The following is a 15,870-nucleotide window of genomic DNA, read 5'->3' on the forward strand; positions in this document are numbered from 1 at the left end:
CTCCTTGCCACGTGATGCGCGGGGGCAAGGCCATTTTAGCACCAGACTACCCGACCAGACTACCCGACGGCCTGGGCTGGACTTCAACATCCAGTTCCAGGGGTTTCGATAGCTCTGCCCACACTGTCAGGTGGGCCTCCCCAGGCCAGCGCCCCCCACTCCCCCAGACATGACACGCGGCCTGGCAAATCACTGGCACTTGTCGTATCATTGTTTTCTTGAGAAGTGTTTCAAGGCGCGAAATCCAGGCCAGAACCAAATCATTTCCCTCTCTCTCCACTGGGGCCGGTCCTCCCACATCATCAGACAAATGGATGGGGTTTGTGGGCTGTTTAAAGCATATGGTTTGTAAATACTGTAAAATCAAACATCACTTTTGGCTTTTATTTACTGTAACGTGTTCACATTACCCAGCACCAAAATAGCTTTTCGGTCTTCTTTGTCTTGTTTTCTCTGTCCTGGCTCTTCACCCTTCGCCCCAGCCTTCCCCAGTGCTCCCGTCTCTGCTCTAATTCCTCGGTCCCCGCCCGCTCCGTCCCTCCTTCCCCTGCTTGTCCGCCCGCTGGCTCCTACTCCGATGTCTCTTCACCTGCCCCACGTAACATCTTGCCTCCTTTCCCTCCCTTTGTGCCTCTCGAGCTGCTCCTTGATCTTTTTTTTTTTTTTAAGATTTTATTTATTTGACAGACAGAGATCACAAGCAGGCAGAGAGGCAGGCAGAGAGAGAGAGGGGGAAGCAGGCTCCTCGCTGAGCAGAGAGCCCGATGCAGGGCACGATCCCAGGACCCTGGGATCATGACCTGAGCCGAAGGCAGAGGCTTAACCCACTGAGCCGCCCAGGCGCCCCACCCAGCTCCCTGATCTTTTGAAATGTCCCTGCTACCCTTCGCTTCCCCTGCTCCCATGTCTAAAGGCTGCGCGCCAGACAGAACCATAGAATTCCGAGTCAGAGGGACCCAGCCTGTGTTGCACTGACAGTTACTTCTGAGTCAGAAACTCTTTCTTCTCCTGTCACCCTCGGTAATGGCTGCCCGGTCACTCCTTAGAGCAGGAAGGGCTGGGGGAGAAGACAAAGGAACAGGCCCACCTCACTCCCCATGTTCCCTCACCAGCACGGGCACCCCAGCCTTTCATTAAGGTCTCATGAGGCACTGCCCCCCCCTTGTCAGGGCCCTTGGGCAGACGTGTCTGCTCCCGGCCCCACTGAGTTTCCTTCTCCGGTGTCTCCTCCCGAGCCTGCCAGTCTGTGCTTCACACCCACACCCCCAAGGGAATCACAATTCTATGTTGAGGTGGAAAGAGAGATGGCGGCATGGGTGTCCCTTGCCCCACGTGCAGCTGTTGGGGGGGCTGCCAGCGGTGGTTCAGCAGCTGGATGCTGGACGCTTGTGGCAAAGCCGGCTCCCACCCGGGCTCATGCTGGAGCGGGCGGCCCGTCAGCAACGGCAGGTCAACGCCCCCGTGGAGTGGGCTTGTCTCTGTGCCACGGTGCAAAGCATCCTCAAAACATGGGAAAACAAACAGAGACCCAAAGAGCCACCCTTGTTGCCATAAAACAGTGGCTCTCAAATCCCGCTTTCTCAACCCGGGCTTCTCCAAACATTTTACAGAGTCTCAAAGCTGCTTTCTTGGTATCCCGGGAAACAGAGGTGACTCCCAGGTAAGCCACTGGGGATTTGTGAAAATCCCTCCATCTCCCAGTGCTTGGCTCCTCGGGGTCTCTGATTCTCCAGGTCAGCCACAGGGAGGAGGATTAGCCGAGGAATGAGGAACGCAGGCTGGAGGGAGGTGAAGGTCTCCCCTGAGCGCGGAGCGGGAGACCACCCCCCCCCCCAACCCGCACTGCTGCAGTCCAGTCCTGCCTTCACCTTCACAGCCCCTCCTGCTCCCAGCTCAGCCCTGTGGGGCCGCGCCTTTGTTCTCAACCCAGCCGAGCCCACCCTTGTAGAACGGGAGGGAAGCCGCCTTGCGAACCCTGGAGGTGAGCAGGGCTGGGAGGTAAGCGGAAACGGGCCTACCGACCCGCCCTACCCTGCTGTTTCGGGGACAACCCCGGCTGTGGATCTCCGCTCCGCTGCTCTCAGCGAACATTCCCAGGGCCAGGAGGAAGCAGGGCCGCCTGAAGGACTGGAAGAACTGGGAGTTTCCCGTCCCTGCCCCCAACTCGCCAGCTTCCCCCCCGCCCTCCACGCACCACTTGGGGGAGCAGAAAAACAAGTATGAATCTATTTCTTCGCCTGACTTCCTTTCATATCAACTAAGTAACCAACGAAATCGCCAATAAATTACTACTATAAAATGCGCGCACACACAGACAGAGGTGTGTGCGTGTGCGCGGGCCTGTGGACGTATGTGCAGATTGTCCCGGCTTCTCTTCCTTGCCCGTCTCCCGCAGGCAGCTTCCGATGACAGCCTCTGACGGCCCGGGAAGGGCCTCATCGGATCATGGGTGCCACGTAGTTGGCGGGGAAGAGGCCCAGTTTGTTGTGCAGGCGGCCGGTCCACCAGGACGGGTTGGAGCTGTCCAGGACCTCGACCACCTCTCCGCAGCGGAAGCCCAGCTCGTCGTCCTCGAGGGCCTCGAAGTCGTAGAGCGCCCGGGCCCACCGCACTCGCTGTTGGGGGAAGCAAAGAGGGGGTCCCGCTGAGCCGCGGTGGGGGGGTGCTGGCCCTCCGAGCCGCTGTCTCGCAGGAGGGTCCTGCCGGCTCCCGCACCGGGCCGAAGACCTCGGCGAGGGCAGAAAGCAACCCCCACGGCCCAGCCCCGGGCCTGACGTCGGCAGAGCCCACCTGAGCCGCGCTCCGCACTCAGGACTTCCACCGCCAGAGCAGTTAGTCTCCCAGGCCCCAGGAGCATCCTTGACAGCTACTGTCCCCGTGTCTATGCGGGTCTTTTGACTCTCTCCAGGTGACAGAAAGGATGGCAGCGTGCCCAAGCGAACAGTGCCCATGCTAGCGCCGCCCAGGGAGACGCAGCACCAGGAAAACCGCAATAGCTCGCGTCCCCTACAGCCAGAGCCGGAGCCGACACGGGAGGAGAGGGCACGGCCCGGTGGCCGGACAGGATGACACGCCGGCTCGGCTGGGCCCCGGAACTCCTCCTCCTCCCATGAGCGCCCACCGCGTCCACTCGGAGCTCTGAGCAGTTTGCTTCTCTCCGGGAGGACCAGCCGCTTCCCTAAGTGCCCCTCTGGCCGCCCTCATGGAGCCCAGGGAGGGAAAGCCCACGTACCCCAGCCACTTGGAGCTGCACGGGGTCCGTGTGCCTCCGGTGCATGAGGGCGGCGTTCATTTCGCTGCCCACGCCCATGCCACAGTGCCCATCATTTATGTCAAGGCTGCCTCCTCGGCGGTCCTGGAAACACATGTAACAGAGGACCCGTCACCACACCACGTCCCTGTCAGGCCCCCCAGTGCCTTGCTCAGATGCCACAGACACAGTCAGTGCTGGTGACAATAAACCCCAGGTATTGGGGGCAGGGGTGGTGGAGGATGGCCCAGGGACCTTCGATTGTGAAGACAATGCCAGATTTCATTCATTCAAAGAGTATTTATCAGGCGCCAGCCATGTGTCTGGTACTGTCCTAATCAGTGGGGATATGTAGCTAGAAAGAAAAGGTCTTTGTCTTCGGGGATTGTCGGTTGAGAGGGGGGAACCACACACATTTAAGTGATAAGCGAGCTGAGAGAATGTTGAAGTCTGCCAGGGTAATCAGAGAAAGCTTCCTAGAGGAGGTGATACTTGAACTCTAGCTTTAGAGGAGAAGGATCAGCCAGCGAAGGGCACTTTAGGCAGAGGAAAGAGCATATAAAATGCCCCCAGGTCATGAGAGAAAACACAACAGACCATTCTGGTAACTAAAGATAGTGCAGAGTTGCTGGAATGTGTGTTTGCTCGGGGAGTGGGGACAGAGGGGGGTGAGGGTGGTTTAGGGGGAGGCAGCAGCAGATGAGGCTGGGGAAGCAGATGTGGGCAGCCTACAAAGGGCTTTGTGTGCCCTACTAGGGAATTTAGGATCGATGTTATCTGGCTGTGTTGTCCATCTCGGTAAGCGGCCCCAAACCCCATCTGGAACAAAGCAGGGAGTAAAGAAATAAGCAAGCGGGGCTCTATTGTGGGTGTTAATCCGTTTTTCTCGTGGCTCTCCACAGCCAGATGGGTTAGGGGGCACGGAGAGATCTGGAACTGCGCTGACAGGGAAATGAAGCAACGGTTCACTGAATCCTCAGGGTAGGAGCGTGCCTCTGTGTATGTGTGTGTGTGTGTGTGTGTGTGTGTGTGTGTGTGTGTGTTCGGGCAGGGAGCCAATGAATTCACAGGGCCTTCTTTGCCAAGAGCAGTTCCCGTATCATATTATCATATTTCTGCCAGTTGCGAGGTCCCGGGTCTCCGTTATGAACTCTGTGAGTCCTCACGAGGCCGGGCCGGGCCCGAGACACTCCTCCCCACGGTCCCAGGACCACGACAGCTCCCAAGCCTTTGTTCGCTCTGCTTGCATCTGGCGTTGTGGGGGATTTTCACACGCTCCGTGCCCGTGGGGACAGGGTGGCCCGAGCCCCAGGGTGGGGGAGCAGGGCGTCTTCCCTACCTCACGGTGCCCACGTCATTCCTCTGCGGTACCTGGTGGAAGTGGGGGTGCTGCAGATAGCGGTGCTGCTGGGCCGGGGGTGCCGGGGGGTACTGCGAGGGAGGCGGTGCCGGGTGGTCCGACAGCTTCCGGATCATGGAAGGCCGCATTTCTTCTCCCACAGCCCCACTGAGGTGCGGGCCTCCCTGGGGCCTCCGGTCCAGGCTGTTGCCCCGGTGACCCTGGGAGAAGATGATGAAGATGATGGAGATCTGTCCCCCTCTCACATCTCCCGGCCCCCCAGCCCTGCCCCCTGCTTGCTGCCTGCTGTTTCCAGACTTTGCCCATGACCTCTCCCAGAAACAGCTGCCGGCATGCGGGCAGCCTCAAGAGAGTCGATGGTCCGGACCCTCGTGGTTTCAAAAATGGTCTCCAGTTTCTCAGGTTCTCCTGGGTTGGGCACTCGGGCTCTCTGGTTCACTTTTCCACGTGCTACGCATGGAGTCCCTACCCAGCGGGCTTGTTTCCTTCTCTGTAATCAAGCTGAAATATTCTATCTTACTGACACAATGCCACCCCTCCTTATCGCGTGTTGCCACACCGCCGGACACCCTACCCTCCCGATAAGCTCTGCCATTGACTCTGCCTGATTTTTTTGAACTGTCATTTATAGCCTGGTGATAGGGCCCCAAACAGCAGCCCTCTTGCGGCACCATGGAAACCAGGCCCGGAGCTGGGCACGCGCTGGGAAGGAGCACGGCCGTTCTGCTTAATGGCACCACAACCTTGTGACTCAGAGGTACTTTCTTGTTATTTTTATTTCACAAACAATTACACAGGGCCTGGGCTTCGTACATGCCATGCGCTGCTCAAAGTGCTTTACAAATATGAACTCGTTTCATTCAGTTTAATGCATCTTATGCTACCCCTCTTTACACGCACATCCTGGTAAATTAATACCTCTGTTTCTTGGTTTAAATAATTCACAAAGTCTCAGTAAACCTTTGTTTTTCTTTCTGAACTTTGACGTGCCCTTGCTGGGACACCCTTTTCTCCTAGGACTGTCCCTTCTCAGGCTTACAATCAACCAGTTGCCTGAGATGGTTTTCTCTACTTCCCCCAGAGCACCTGTTGCTTTGAAAGCCTCAAAGCCTTTCAAATAACTCGTTCCAGGGATTTCAACTGTTTTAACTATTCCAGAAATGCTTCTTCTTAGAATACCCATTTCTTTCTTACAATGATGTTGTTTCCTTTGGAAGGTATTTTATACATTGTGTGCATGTGCATTTTCTAATTGGGAAGCAAGTTAGCGTTTCCCTGGTGCCTGCTCGTGTCCAGACTCTATGGCAAGTGCTATCACTGTATTATCTCATTTAATCCTTACAACAGCCCAGTGAGGGAGGTATTATATTCTCTCCATTCTCCAGATGAGAAACCTGATACTCAGAAAGGTTTCTTAACTTGGCTAGGTAATAAGGACAGTTAGTGATGAAATTAGGATTCAAAGTTAGGTTCGTTTGAGGGTGCCTGGGTGGCTCAGTTGGTTAAGTGTCTGACTCTTGGTTTCAGCTCAGGTCATGATCTCAGGGTCATGGGTTCCAGCCCTGTGTCAGGCTCCGTGCTCAACTCAAGATTGTCTGCTTGAGGTTCTCTCTCTCCCCCCTCTGTCCTTCTGCCTGCTCTTGAGTGCTCTTTCTCTCTTTCTCTAAAATAAATAAATAAATCTTTAAATAAAAAAGTTAGGTTTGTCTGATGCATTTTCTAGTACAATCTCTATATTCCACACCGTTCCAAGAGCAAGAATTCCAGGTCCAGTTTTTCCCTCCAACACCCCCAGCCTCCCTTTCTGTGACAAAGCTCTACCTGCCGCCTTAGTCCCAGACTCTAGGCGGCCCTCCAACCTCCCCGTGGGTGGGCCCCTGGCCTTCATCTTTGGGCAACTCCTAGGCTAGGCTGGAGTTAACAGTTAACTGTGATGGAGTACTATCTATGCTAATAAAACAAAGCACCCACGATTAAGAGCTAATGTTTGTGACGTGCTTGTAGCACTGTTAGGAGCGATGTCAGGGAAGGGGCTACGTGATCTGCTCTAACCTTCACCACCATCTATGAGCTAGGTGTCACCATCATTCCAGTTTTATGGGTCAAGAAACTGAGGATCAGACAACTTTCCCAAATCACACGGCTGGGAAGTGTTATGAGATGGTTTAAATTGAGGTCTGACTTCGGACTTATTCTTTCTTCCAGAATCCTCAGAGGACATGCTCATCAAATGTGTTGTCTTGATGGGTCACGTAGGACTCCTGTTGCCTGAAATCTGTAGACTGGGGATGATCGGGACCTGAGGCGTACCTGATCCTCTCGGGTTCTATCCCTCAGAAAGATCTGCTTCTGTTTGGAGATGGAAGTCGTCCTGTAGTAGTCCACCAGCTTATTTAGAGATGGAAACTTCTCTGTCCATAGGAAGTAATTACCTTTGTTGTCTCTCATGACCTTGAAGTGCTGAACGTCATCTTCATGCCTAGAGATCAGGGTGAATCCAAATTGTATATTACATGGTGACAATGTCCCCACGCCCAGGGCTGACTGCATTCAGGGTTGCTGGAGTTCTGCTGGGGCAGGAAAGGGGATGTGGAGTGCCTGCCCATCACAGGGCAGGGGTGCTGGCTCAGTCAAACTCTCGGGGGAAGATGTGTGCAAGGGACTGCTCAGGACACAGGCAGCATTAGAAGGGATTTCTACATCAGCAGAAGATAATCTGTCTTCTGACACTGGAGCCAACCTTTTACAAGAAAAAAAATGTCCGAGCACTTCAACAATGACCAGGTCAAGGACTTTTCACAATGTTTGTTTGAAACGTGGCAATGCCTGCGTCCTGTACGATGCCAAGGACTCCACCAAGGCTTGGAGGGGAGAGGTTTTTCACCCCTGTTATCTTTCCATTATCAGAAATACTTTGAACCAGTTCTTTTAAGCTCATAAACTAGCTCTGGACAGTAAGAGACTATCTTGAGAAATTTGTCGCACTGGGTTCTCTACTTAACGGAGATCTCTTGGTCTTGGTTTATGTTTTGCATAAATAAAGTTACAAAGTATTTTGAACCTTTGGGGAGAAAAGTGTTATACAGCCATGCAGTGTTTGGATTGAAAAGGACCTCTGAAAAAAAAAAAGAAAAGAAAAGAAAAGAAAAGGACCTCTGATGGGGCGCCTAGGTGGCTCAGTGGGTTAAGCCTCTGCCTTCAGCTCAGGTCATGATCCCAGGGTCCTGGGATCGAGCCCCTCATCGGGCTCTCTGCTCAGCAGGGAGTCGGCTTCCTCCTCTCTCTCTGCCGGCCTCTCTGTCTACTTGTGATCTCTGTCTGTCAAATAAATTTTTAAAAAAAGAAAAAGAAAAAGAAAAGGACCTCTGAGGTTGTTTAGCCCTGTCTCCATGTTACCCATGAGGATGCTGAGGCTCCGATTGGTGGAGGGGCTTGGCCAAGGTCACTGTGAGTGATTGGCAGAGCTGAGGCGAGAACCCTGGCTCTCTGATTCCAGTCCAGTGAATCGAGCCTGTCATACCACGTACACGTGCCAAGTTCTTTTCGATCGGCACCTTTTGGCCCAGCTGGAATCATAGTGATGGGAAATATTTCTATCAGGGATGGAGAAATTGGATGTTACTCATCTGGAAAGGGAGAGCTTGGCCTTTACTAATAGCTCCAGTCTTTCCCCATCACCAAGGCATTCTCTTTTCAATGTCAAGTTTATTCGTCAAACAGACGTACATTTCTATCTAAAAATAAACCAATGATACCAATTGCCTGGACCAACAGAAAGGTCAAGAATTTAAGGAGAGTTGGAGAGTGAAGATACTCCTGAAGATTAGTGCAGGTTTCTTAAGGATGGACTCAGTGGTTCGTGTTCAGAGGGGACAGGAATTTTGATTGATCTTCAGTCTCATCTTATGGGCTAGGCTCTGCTCATGGCCAGGTGAACCCATACAGGGACCTCTGCTTGACTGCTCTGGGCCAGGAACCGACACTCTGCAATCACTGTGTGGTCTTCTCCTTGGTGTTGGCCACTAACAGATGCTTCCTTCGCTCTAACAACACATGGCTTAATTCATAGTCATTACTCCTCACATCTGTGTGTGGAGGAGGAAATATTCTTGTGATATAATTATTCATCCACCACCTCTTAGTCAAAGAACTCAGAGTGAGAATCATTAACCACCTCCCCTCTCATGAGCTGAGAGGATGGATGTCAGGCTTGCAGCCAACCCTCTGGACCCATGGAGAGAGAGAGTGGCTGCACCATTGTCTCAAGTTCTAAGAGGGGCAGAGAAAAGGATATAACTCAGGGCTCTAGCCTCTAAAATCTAGTGTTTCAGACCCTGAACAAATGCTAAGTGATAGAACTACAATTAGCTCTTAATTATCTTTGCATGACAGAAGGCAGATGTATAAATAAATAAAAATGATTTGCTTTGGAATATATTAAGCTACATTTCTGCACAAGATGTAGTAACAATTATGGTAATAATCACAAGAAGCTGCAAGCTTCTGTAAGAGACTGTGGCAGAAGTCAAGGCTGATCGTTTTGGAGAATGCACCTTACTGGAGGAAATAGAACCCACGATTCCTAGGTGAGAAGCCACAGTGCACTTCACGCAAACCAGAGGCACCAAGAGATGCCCTTCAACATAACCACTTACCTGGTCCAATCTGTAATCAGAGCCCTTAAGAGAGGTTTGACTGTAAGATTTATTAATAGAGCAAAACTGCATTAAGACCTAACAAATTTAGAATTTGTGACACATCAATATTGGCCTGAGCTAAAATTTCCTGTCGCCTAAGCTGTGAAGAAAGAAAAAAGTTTTAGTTAAGGAAAATTAAGATTTTAAGCAACATTGCAAGGGCAATGCTAACGAGAACAAGCTATTTTTGAGCACTCTGGAGGCGCACGTGCATACAAATTGTTGACCCCTTATTCCTAAGTCCTCCCTACCTATTCCTTAAAATAGCTGTTTAAAATAGTGAAGTGGCCTCCGTTCATTACCCGAGATTGGATTTACGCACCTAAACCACTGAAGCTATATGTCTTTCAATGTGCACTGAATGATCCAGACCAATGTTTCCTGTCAATGAACTTGACAGGAGGTTCCACTGTACAGGTGGTCACGTCTCCTCCTGTACAGATATCAGCATTAACTTGTGCACTTTCACATGTGGTCACCATGCCTGATGGGTGACTTGTGATCCCAGACATGCTGACCACACGCAGTGCGCTCAGACCTGGGGTTTCTGAGCGTGGGGCTGTGTCATGTTTATGCCTGGACTGACTCATTTCCTCCCGGGTGCTGCATGTTAGTGAGATTTTGCTGCTCCGGTCCCTCGGCCCAGCCCTCCTCGGCTCGGATGTGTCGCTGTCAGCGTGCTGCATTACAGTGTGCTGAGCTGGCCCTTCTTTTATGCAACCGCCTACAACAATGACTTGGGATTTTAATTTTCCTCTGTGCCTTCTTCAGATACATATCAGTAGTAGAAGAAAGGGTTTAGATTTAAACCCCAAGAGAGATGTGGACAGCTGGGAATTCTCCCTTCTCCTGCCCCACGTCCCTGCACAGATACTCCCTGAACACCTGCTGGGTACAAGGCACTGGTAAAGGCACAAAGGTGAAATAGATTAGGATCCTGTCCTTCCAGAAGCACTTCGGCTAGAGGAGGAGGCAGAGGAACATATATGTAATCTGGCCACAAACCAGCTTACTGAGGAGTTACATACATGTGTCATGGGAAGGAGATGAATGGCATCCCAGTTGATACGATGCCTGGACCCCTTGGCCACCATGCCCCTGAGCGACAGGTCACGTTCAAGAGGTCACCTCATGGCCTTAGCAGTCTGGGTTGGGAATGGCCAGTACCTGACGGAGATGGAGAAGTCCCCTGGGGAGCTCTGGCTGGCCCGGATGATGAAGAAACCAATCTCCTTGCCCATAAGTAGGTTCTCTGCCTGGTGTCGTGAGAGACCTTCATGAAACCATCTATGGGATGAGACAAAATCAGAGAATCTTGGTGAGATGCTGGGGTGGTTGGAAGGGGAAGGGGAGAAGCGGTGACCCAAGTGGACGGAGGCTGGGGACTCTGGTCAGTAGAGTGCAGACAGAAACAGAGGAGGGGCCGGGGCCTCCGAAACCAAACATGTGCGCTAGGCAGTTTCCAGGCAAAGCAAGTGAGTGTTCCCCTGACGCGTTCCCCTTTGTTCCTTTCCTCTAGGAGAAGCCTCTCTCGAGCTCTCGGAAAACCTGAATCATGGAAATGTGCCACTGCACCAAAATGGGACAGCGTGGGAGTGACTCACTGCGGGAAGCAGCCTCCTGCTGGCAGCCCTGTGAGGGATGTCACTAGGAAAGAACTGCAGGGACAGATGACGTGCCAGGAGGACAGGAACCCTTCGGGCGCTGGGGGGCCGGAGCCGAGAAGCCTTGGGCTCACGCCCAGGCTGAGAGCTCAGTGGGCCCCCTCGGAGCCCAGGGACCCTGGGGATCTGGGTGGTGTGGATGGAGCCAGGCTAGCAGCCGCCAGAGAGCAGCGTCTACGCAGTCAGCTCCTGGGCCCTCCCCCAAATCCAGGAAGATCATCTTTACTGTGGAAAAGAAGGAATGGAGGAGAAACTCCTTTTTCCAGGGACAGTTGGGGTGGCAGCCGCTGACAGCGCTGTGGCAGGCAGCAGAGCCTGCGTGCAAACAGAGGCTACAGCCTTAGCGCAGGGAACCAGAAACCTCTCAGCCACATAGCAAAAATGAGTGTTTGCCATCACTCAGCAGCGCTGCCTGGGACAGGGTCCCTTCCTCCAAGGCGGCTGCTGCTCGAGGGCTGCCTAGTCTGGGGGAAGGCTAGTCTGTCTGTCCCTTTAGGGTGAACGTCTGACACACTTCAGAGTCCTTTGTAAGCGGTCCGCGCGCTCTCTAGAATTTGGGAACCTGACCTCCAGACAGGAGTGGCAGGAGGGATGTCCTTATTCCAGACCGGACTCTGCAGCGGAAGTGTGGTTGGGCCGTGAGGGGCCCGAAGTAGAGGGTTTCTGGCCGCCAGCTGCCTGGAGAGCTTTCCAGAGCGTCTGCCATACTTGGCCACGGGGCTGAACAAGCGACCACCATAGCTTGCCGTGTGCAGGGAGCGTCACGGGGCCGGGCAAGGAGCGGGGTCTGCTCCGCGGCAGCCATGCTTCGAAGGAAAGATTTTGGACGAGGCAGCGGGTGGTTAGGGGATTGTCCGGAAAATACACGTTTGTCCCCGACGTGGAGTTTGATATGTGACTTTAAAACTGGCGAAAATGTCCACACACTACTTTTTAAATGCCCAGGCAGGGGTATATTTTTCACCCATCATTCCAAAGCTACTCACCCGTTCATTCAACCGTTTTTACCAAATACCTAACACCTCCTATGCGCTGGCCTTTTGCTGGGAGTGGGGGATGCCGCGGTGAGCAGAGCAGAGAGGAAGGCCTGCCCTTGCGGAGCTTCCGTCCTATCCTGCAGACACCAGAACCCGGCAGCGGGCCCCACAGTCCACTGAGACCGCGATAAAAAGACTTCAGGGGGTGGGGAGGAGTTAGCGATGAGAGGACAGACGAGTCTCCGGAAGGGCAACTGGTCGCTGCAAGGGGACTTGGGATCAAGAATGTTTGTTTTTTGGTTTTTTGGGGAAGATGGGAGAAATTGCATCTTTGCTGATGGGAATGACCCAGGAGAGAGAGAGAGAGAGAGAGAACCGATGTGTGAGAGAGGGAGGAGGAGTTTCTGCTAGAAGCAGACAATTCTTTCCAAACAGCTGCAGGGAAGGCATCCTTGTCTGAGCAGTTGCAGGAGGTGGGCGGATGCAGTGAGTCAGCGGGGGGTTGGGGTAGAGGGGCTTTTCTGGTGGCTTCCTCTGTCCCAGTGATCCTGGAAGCAAGAGCCCCGAGCCGCGAGGGCTGTGGGGGAGGGGCTGGAGGTCTGAGGAGCAAGAGGGTGGCAGGTGGTCTTCTAGAAGGGCCTCTGGGTGGCTTAGTTGGTTAAGCATCTGCCTTCCCCTCAGGTCATGATCTCAGGGTCCTGGGATCGAGTCCCGCACTGGGCTCCCTTGCTGGGCGGGGTGTTCCTCTTCTCCCTCCCCCTGCTCATGCTTCTCTCTGTCTCTCTCTCTCAAATAAATAAAATCTTTAACAAAAGTAGAACATCACAGGGCAGCCTCCAGGGTTGAGGTCGGTGGTCGTTCTGTTGGTTCGGTGGCCGGCCCTGGTTCACGGTGAGCGACGCTCCTGCCCCTGACCAGTCACCAAGACCACTCTGGGTTTCTGACAGACCCGCGCTCTCTTGAGCCAGACAGTGACTCTCGGAGATTGGATTTCTATTTAACTGTTGTGGTCAATTCTTGAGACAAACGAGACCCAACCTCTGTTTTCCTTTTTCCTCTGGATGAAAGGAATTTCCTCTCCCCGCCAATGGTTCTCAGGGATCTGAGCATGGTTTAGGGAAGGCAGGGAGCTATCTGGGATCCCTGGGGAGGACGAAGACTTTAGGAGGTAATGGGAACGTGCCCACAGGGAGCAGCTCTGGACGTGGGGTGGCCAACAGCGCCCCTGATGGAACTCCTGGAAACCCTGTGATTGCAATTATAGATGAGTTTGGCTTATAAAACCTAAAATAGGTGATCCGTGCGCATGGTGTAAGTTTCAAAAGGGAATGCGGCGAAATGCAAATCTCCCTCCCACCGTGGCCTTCGGAGGCGTGGTTCCCTCTCCAGAGGCAACCAGTTTTGACAGTATCTTGGGTATGCATAGATAATTTTAGTGACTGCTGAAAAAGTAAGGGGAGTGTGTGTGGGTAGGCCCCTGTCAGCGGGCTGGAAATACTTACTCAGGAAACTGGATGTCTATAAAATTCTTGGGCACATATCCTTCTTGGCTCCCAAGCTCCGCCTTGAACCACTCCTCTTGGTTACTTAAGATCTACATGGAAGAGAAGGAAGGACAGAGACTGTAGGGAGGACACAAAAAGCAAAAAAAAAAAAAGGTGGGGGGGGTCTGCAGGGTAAAAAACACCCTTTCGGATTTAGAGGGGAAAAAGGCCAAGAGAACCACCCAGGCGCTCCAGTGGGGGGGGTGGGGGGGGCAACAGGTTTCTCTCTGGAATTTGGCTCCTTTGACCCCGAGCATTTCTGCCCATGGGTTCCACCCACACTTGGAACCCCACCATGGTGTGGCCTCCCCGACTCAGCACTTGGGGGATTCTCTGCATATTCTGGAAATTCATGGGTCCCAGATCTCAGCCCCCGATGCTCCTCATTTGAGTCAATGCTGGGAAGGCAGGAGTGGCCACCCCATGATTTCTTCTTCTCTGCCAGGTAACCAAGGACCTTTTTAAAAAAATGTAATTTGTTCCTATTTCTTTAAACAAGCCAATTAAAACTTAAAACATCCAGTGGGGCCAGCTTTGAAAACAGTAACTTTTTGTGTTCACACTCCATGTGTTTCACAAACAATTTGGACGTAACTCAAGATACTTGGGATGCCTTTTCTAAACTCGCTCTTAGTGCCAGATCCCGAGCAAAGCCAGAAGTTCTGTCTCATGGTTATATGGTCCTTCGTTGACTGTGACCCCAAATGTTATCGCTTCCCTTGATTACTCATATGAGTCACCAGATTCGGCTCCATGTGGCTTCTGGTTATTTCAGAAAATGTTTCACTATTAAAAGACAAATGTTTGCCCCCATCCCCCACTGAGAATGTTTCTAAAGTCTGTGGCATGGACTTAAACAAGAACGGAGATGGCGGAGCCAAGCGATGACAAGAAGCTTGACCATGTCATTGAGCCCCAGGGAGCCACGCGGGAGCCCTCCTACTTCTGGACTTTGTGTGAGAAGTGATCAACCTGCAGCAGGGTTCAACCTGCAGCTGTATTCAAGTTTCTGCTTCTCGCAGCTGGCAATGCCTTAATTGGATGGAAGTGCTATGCTGAAGGGGAAAGCAGAAGGTGGGTAGGGAAGACTGCCTGGAGGAGAGGCCTGGGGTTGCCCTGGCAACGAAAGGAGTTAACCCAGCCTAAGTCTGCTGGTGCGGGAACTTCTGGGATGGGAGGAAGTGGGGTGCATTCTGGGAACGAAAGGCCTAGGCCTGGCGGGCGTTGAGACTGTGGCCCCTGGGGGCAGAGCAAGGGGAAAGCAGAGGCACAAGGCCATGTGGCCCACGTTGAAAAGTCTGGACTTTTATCTTGAAATGTATGGGGAGCCGCTAAAGGCTTCTGAGCCTTTAGCTCAGAAGGAAAGGGAAAGAACACAGTAAGAATTAGAGCCCAGAAAGAGTTCTAAGCCCGAGCTCGAAGACAGACTGCAGAGGGGAAGTCTAGGAAGGCAGGGTGGCCATGCTGGCGAGAGGCCAAGGGCTCTTTTAAAGGAACCCGGAAGCAAAGTGTGCAGGATGGCATGACTGTTCTCCGAACCAAGGGAGAAGGGGATTCTGGGAGGGCTCCGGATTTCGGCCTTGGGAGGCTGAGTGGGTGGTGATACCTTGGCTAAAATAGAAAGTGCGGGAGGAGGAGCGGGTCTGAAGAAGGGCTCATGGGCGTCAGACTGCACGTGGGTGAATCCAAGTTGCCCCCGGGACCGTCTGAGAAGAAAAGCTCGGTGAGCAGCTGAAGGTGTGTGTCTGGACTCAGCAGAGAAGTTGGGGCTGGCGTTCGGGATTGGAGAGTCATCCTAGAGCAGGTGGAGTTGGAGTCTGGGTCCCACAGGTTTCTCTCTTCCAGGGACAGGAAGGGATGACGAGAGCTCACGAACTGATATTTCTAGGGTCACCCCCGAGGTGGAAGAAAGGGACCAGCACTCTGAGCTTGGAATGAGAAAACCCGGTTTCTAGCTTGGCCCGGTCACCAGCTGCATGACCTTTGACAAGTCAACGAGCCACCTGAAAAATGGGGACAGTAACAACCAACTAACCCCTCACAGAGCTGATGCGAGGATCAGGTGAGGCCTGGTACCTCGAAGTCCTTCCGAAAGGGTACGCTGTTTTTAAAAACACAATTCTGCAAAATGTGGTATTCTTAGCGGGGAGGGCTCCAGCTCTGAAGGACATGGTAGGGTTTATAAGTTCTTTAAAGTATTATATGTGTATGTTTTGAATTTAATCACTTGTTCTGAAGAAATAAAAGTGTGTCCCATATTTGGGTTCTAGAATTGCTGAGGACAGAAAACTTTATAGTTTCTAACATCAAATGTGACTGCTGGTATCACTAAGGACGCGTGGGTATGTGTATGCCGAGGGGGGTAGAGTGGGGTGGGG

At 52.7% G+C, this 15,870-nt stretch overlaps 1 protein-coding gene across 2 annotated transcripts in view; it reads right to left on the bottom strand.

Moving 5' to 3' along the window:
• Positions 1-666: 666 nt before the first annotated feature.
• Positions 667-15,870, bottom strand: part of GRAP2 (GRB2 related adaptor protein 2) — a 62,680-nt gene continuing 47,476 nt past the window's right edge. For both annotated transcript variants that reach the window (XM_080811824.1, XM_080811825.1), the window contains 6 exons: positions 13,451-13,542; positions 10,475-10,594; positions 6,921-7,089; positions 4,622-4,810; positions 3,233-3,355; positions 667-2,615 (listed from right to left, as the gene is read on the bottom strand). In XM_080811824.1, the coding sequence (XP_080667950.1) occupies positions 2,436-2,615; positions 3,233-3,355; positions 4,622-4,810; positions 6,921-7,089; positions 10,475-10,594; positions 13,451-13,542 (873 nt within the window). In that variant the 3' untranslated portion in view covers positions 667-2,435. The remainder of the gene's footprint in view (positions 2,616-3,232; positions 3,356-4,621; positions 4,811-6,920; positions 7,090-10,474; positions 10,595-13,450; positions 13,543-15,870) is intronic.

Source organism: Martes martes (genome assembly GCF_963455335.1).
Source record: "Martes martes genome assembly, chromosome: 8".
Lineage (NCBI taxonomy): Eukaryota > Metazoa > Chordata > Mammalia > Carnivora > Mustelidae > Martes > Martes martes.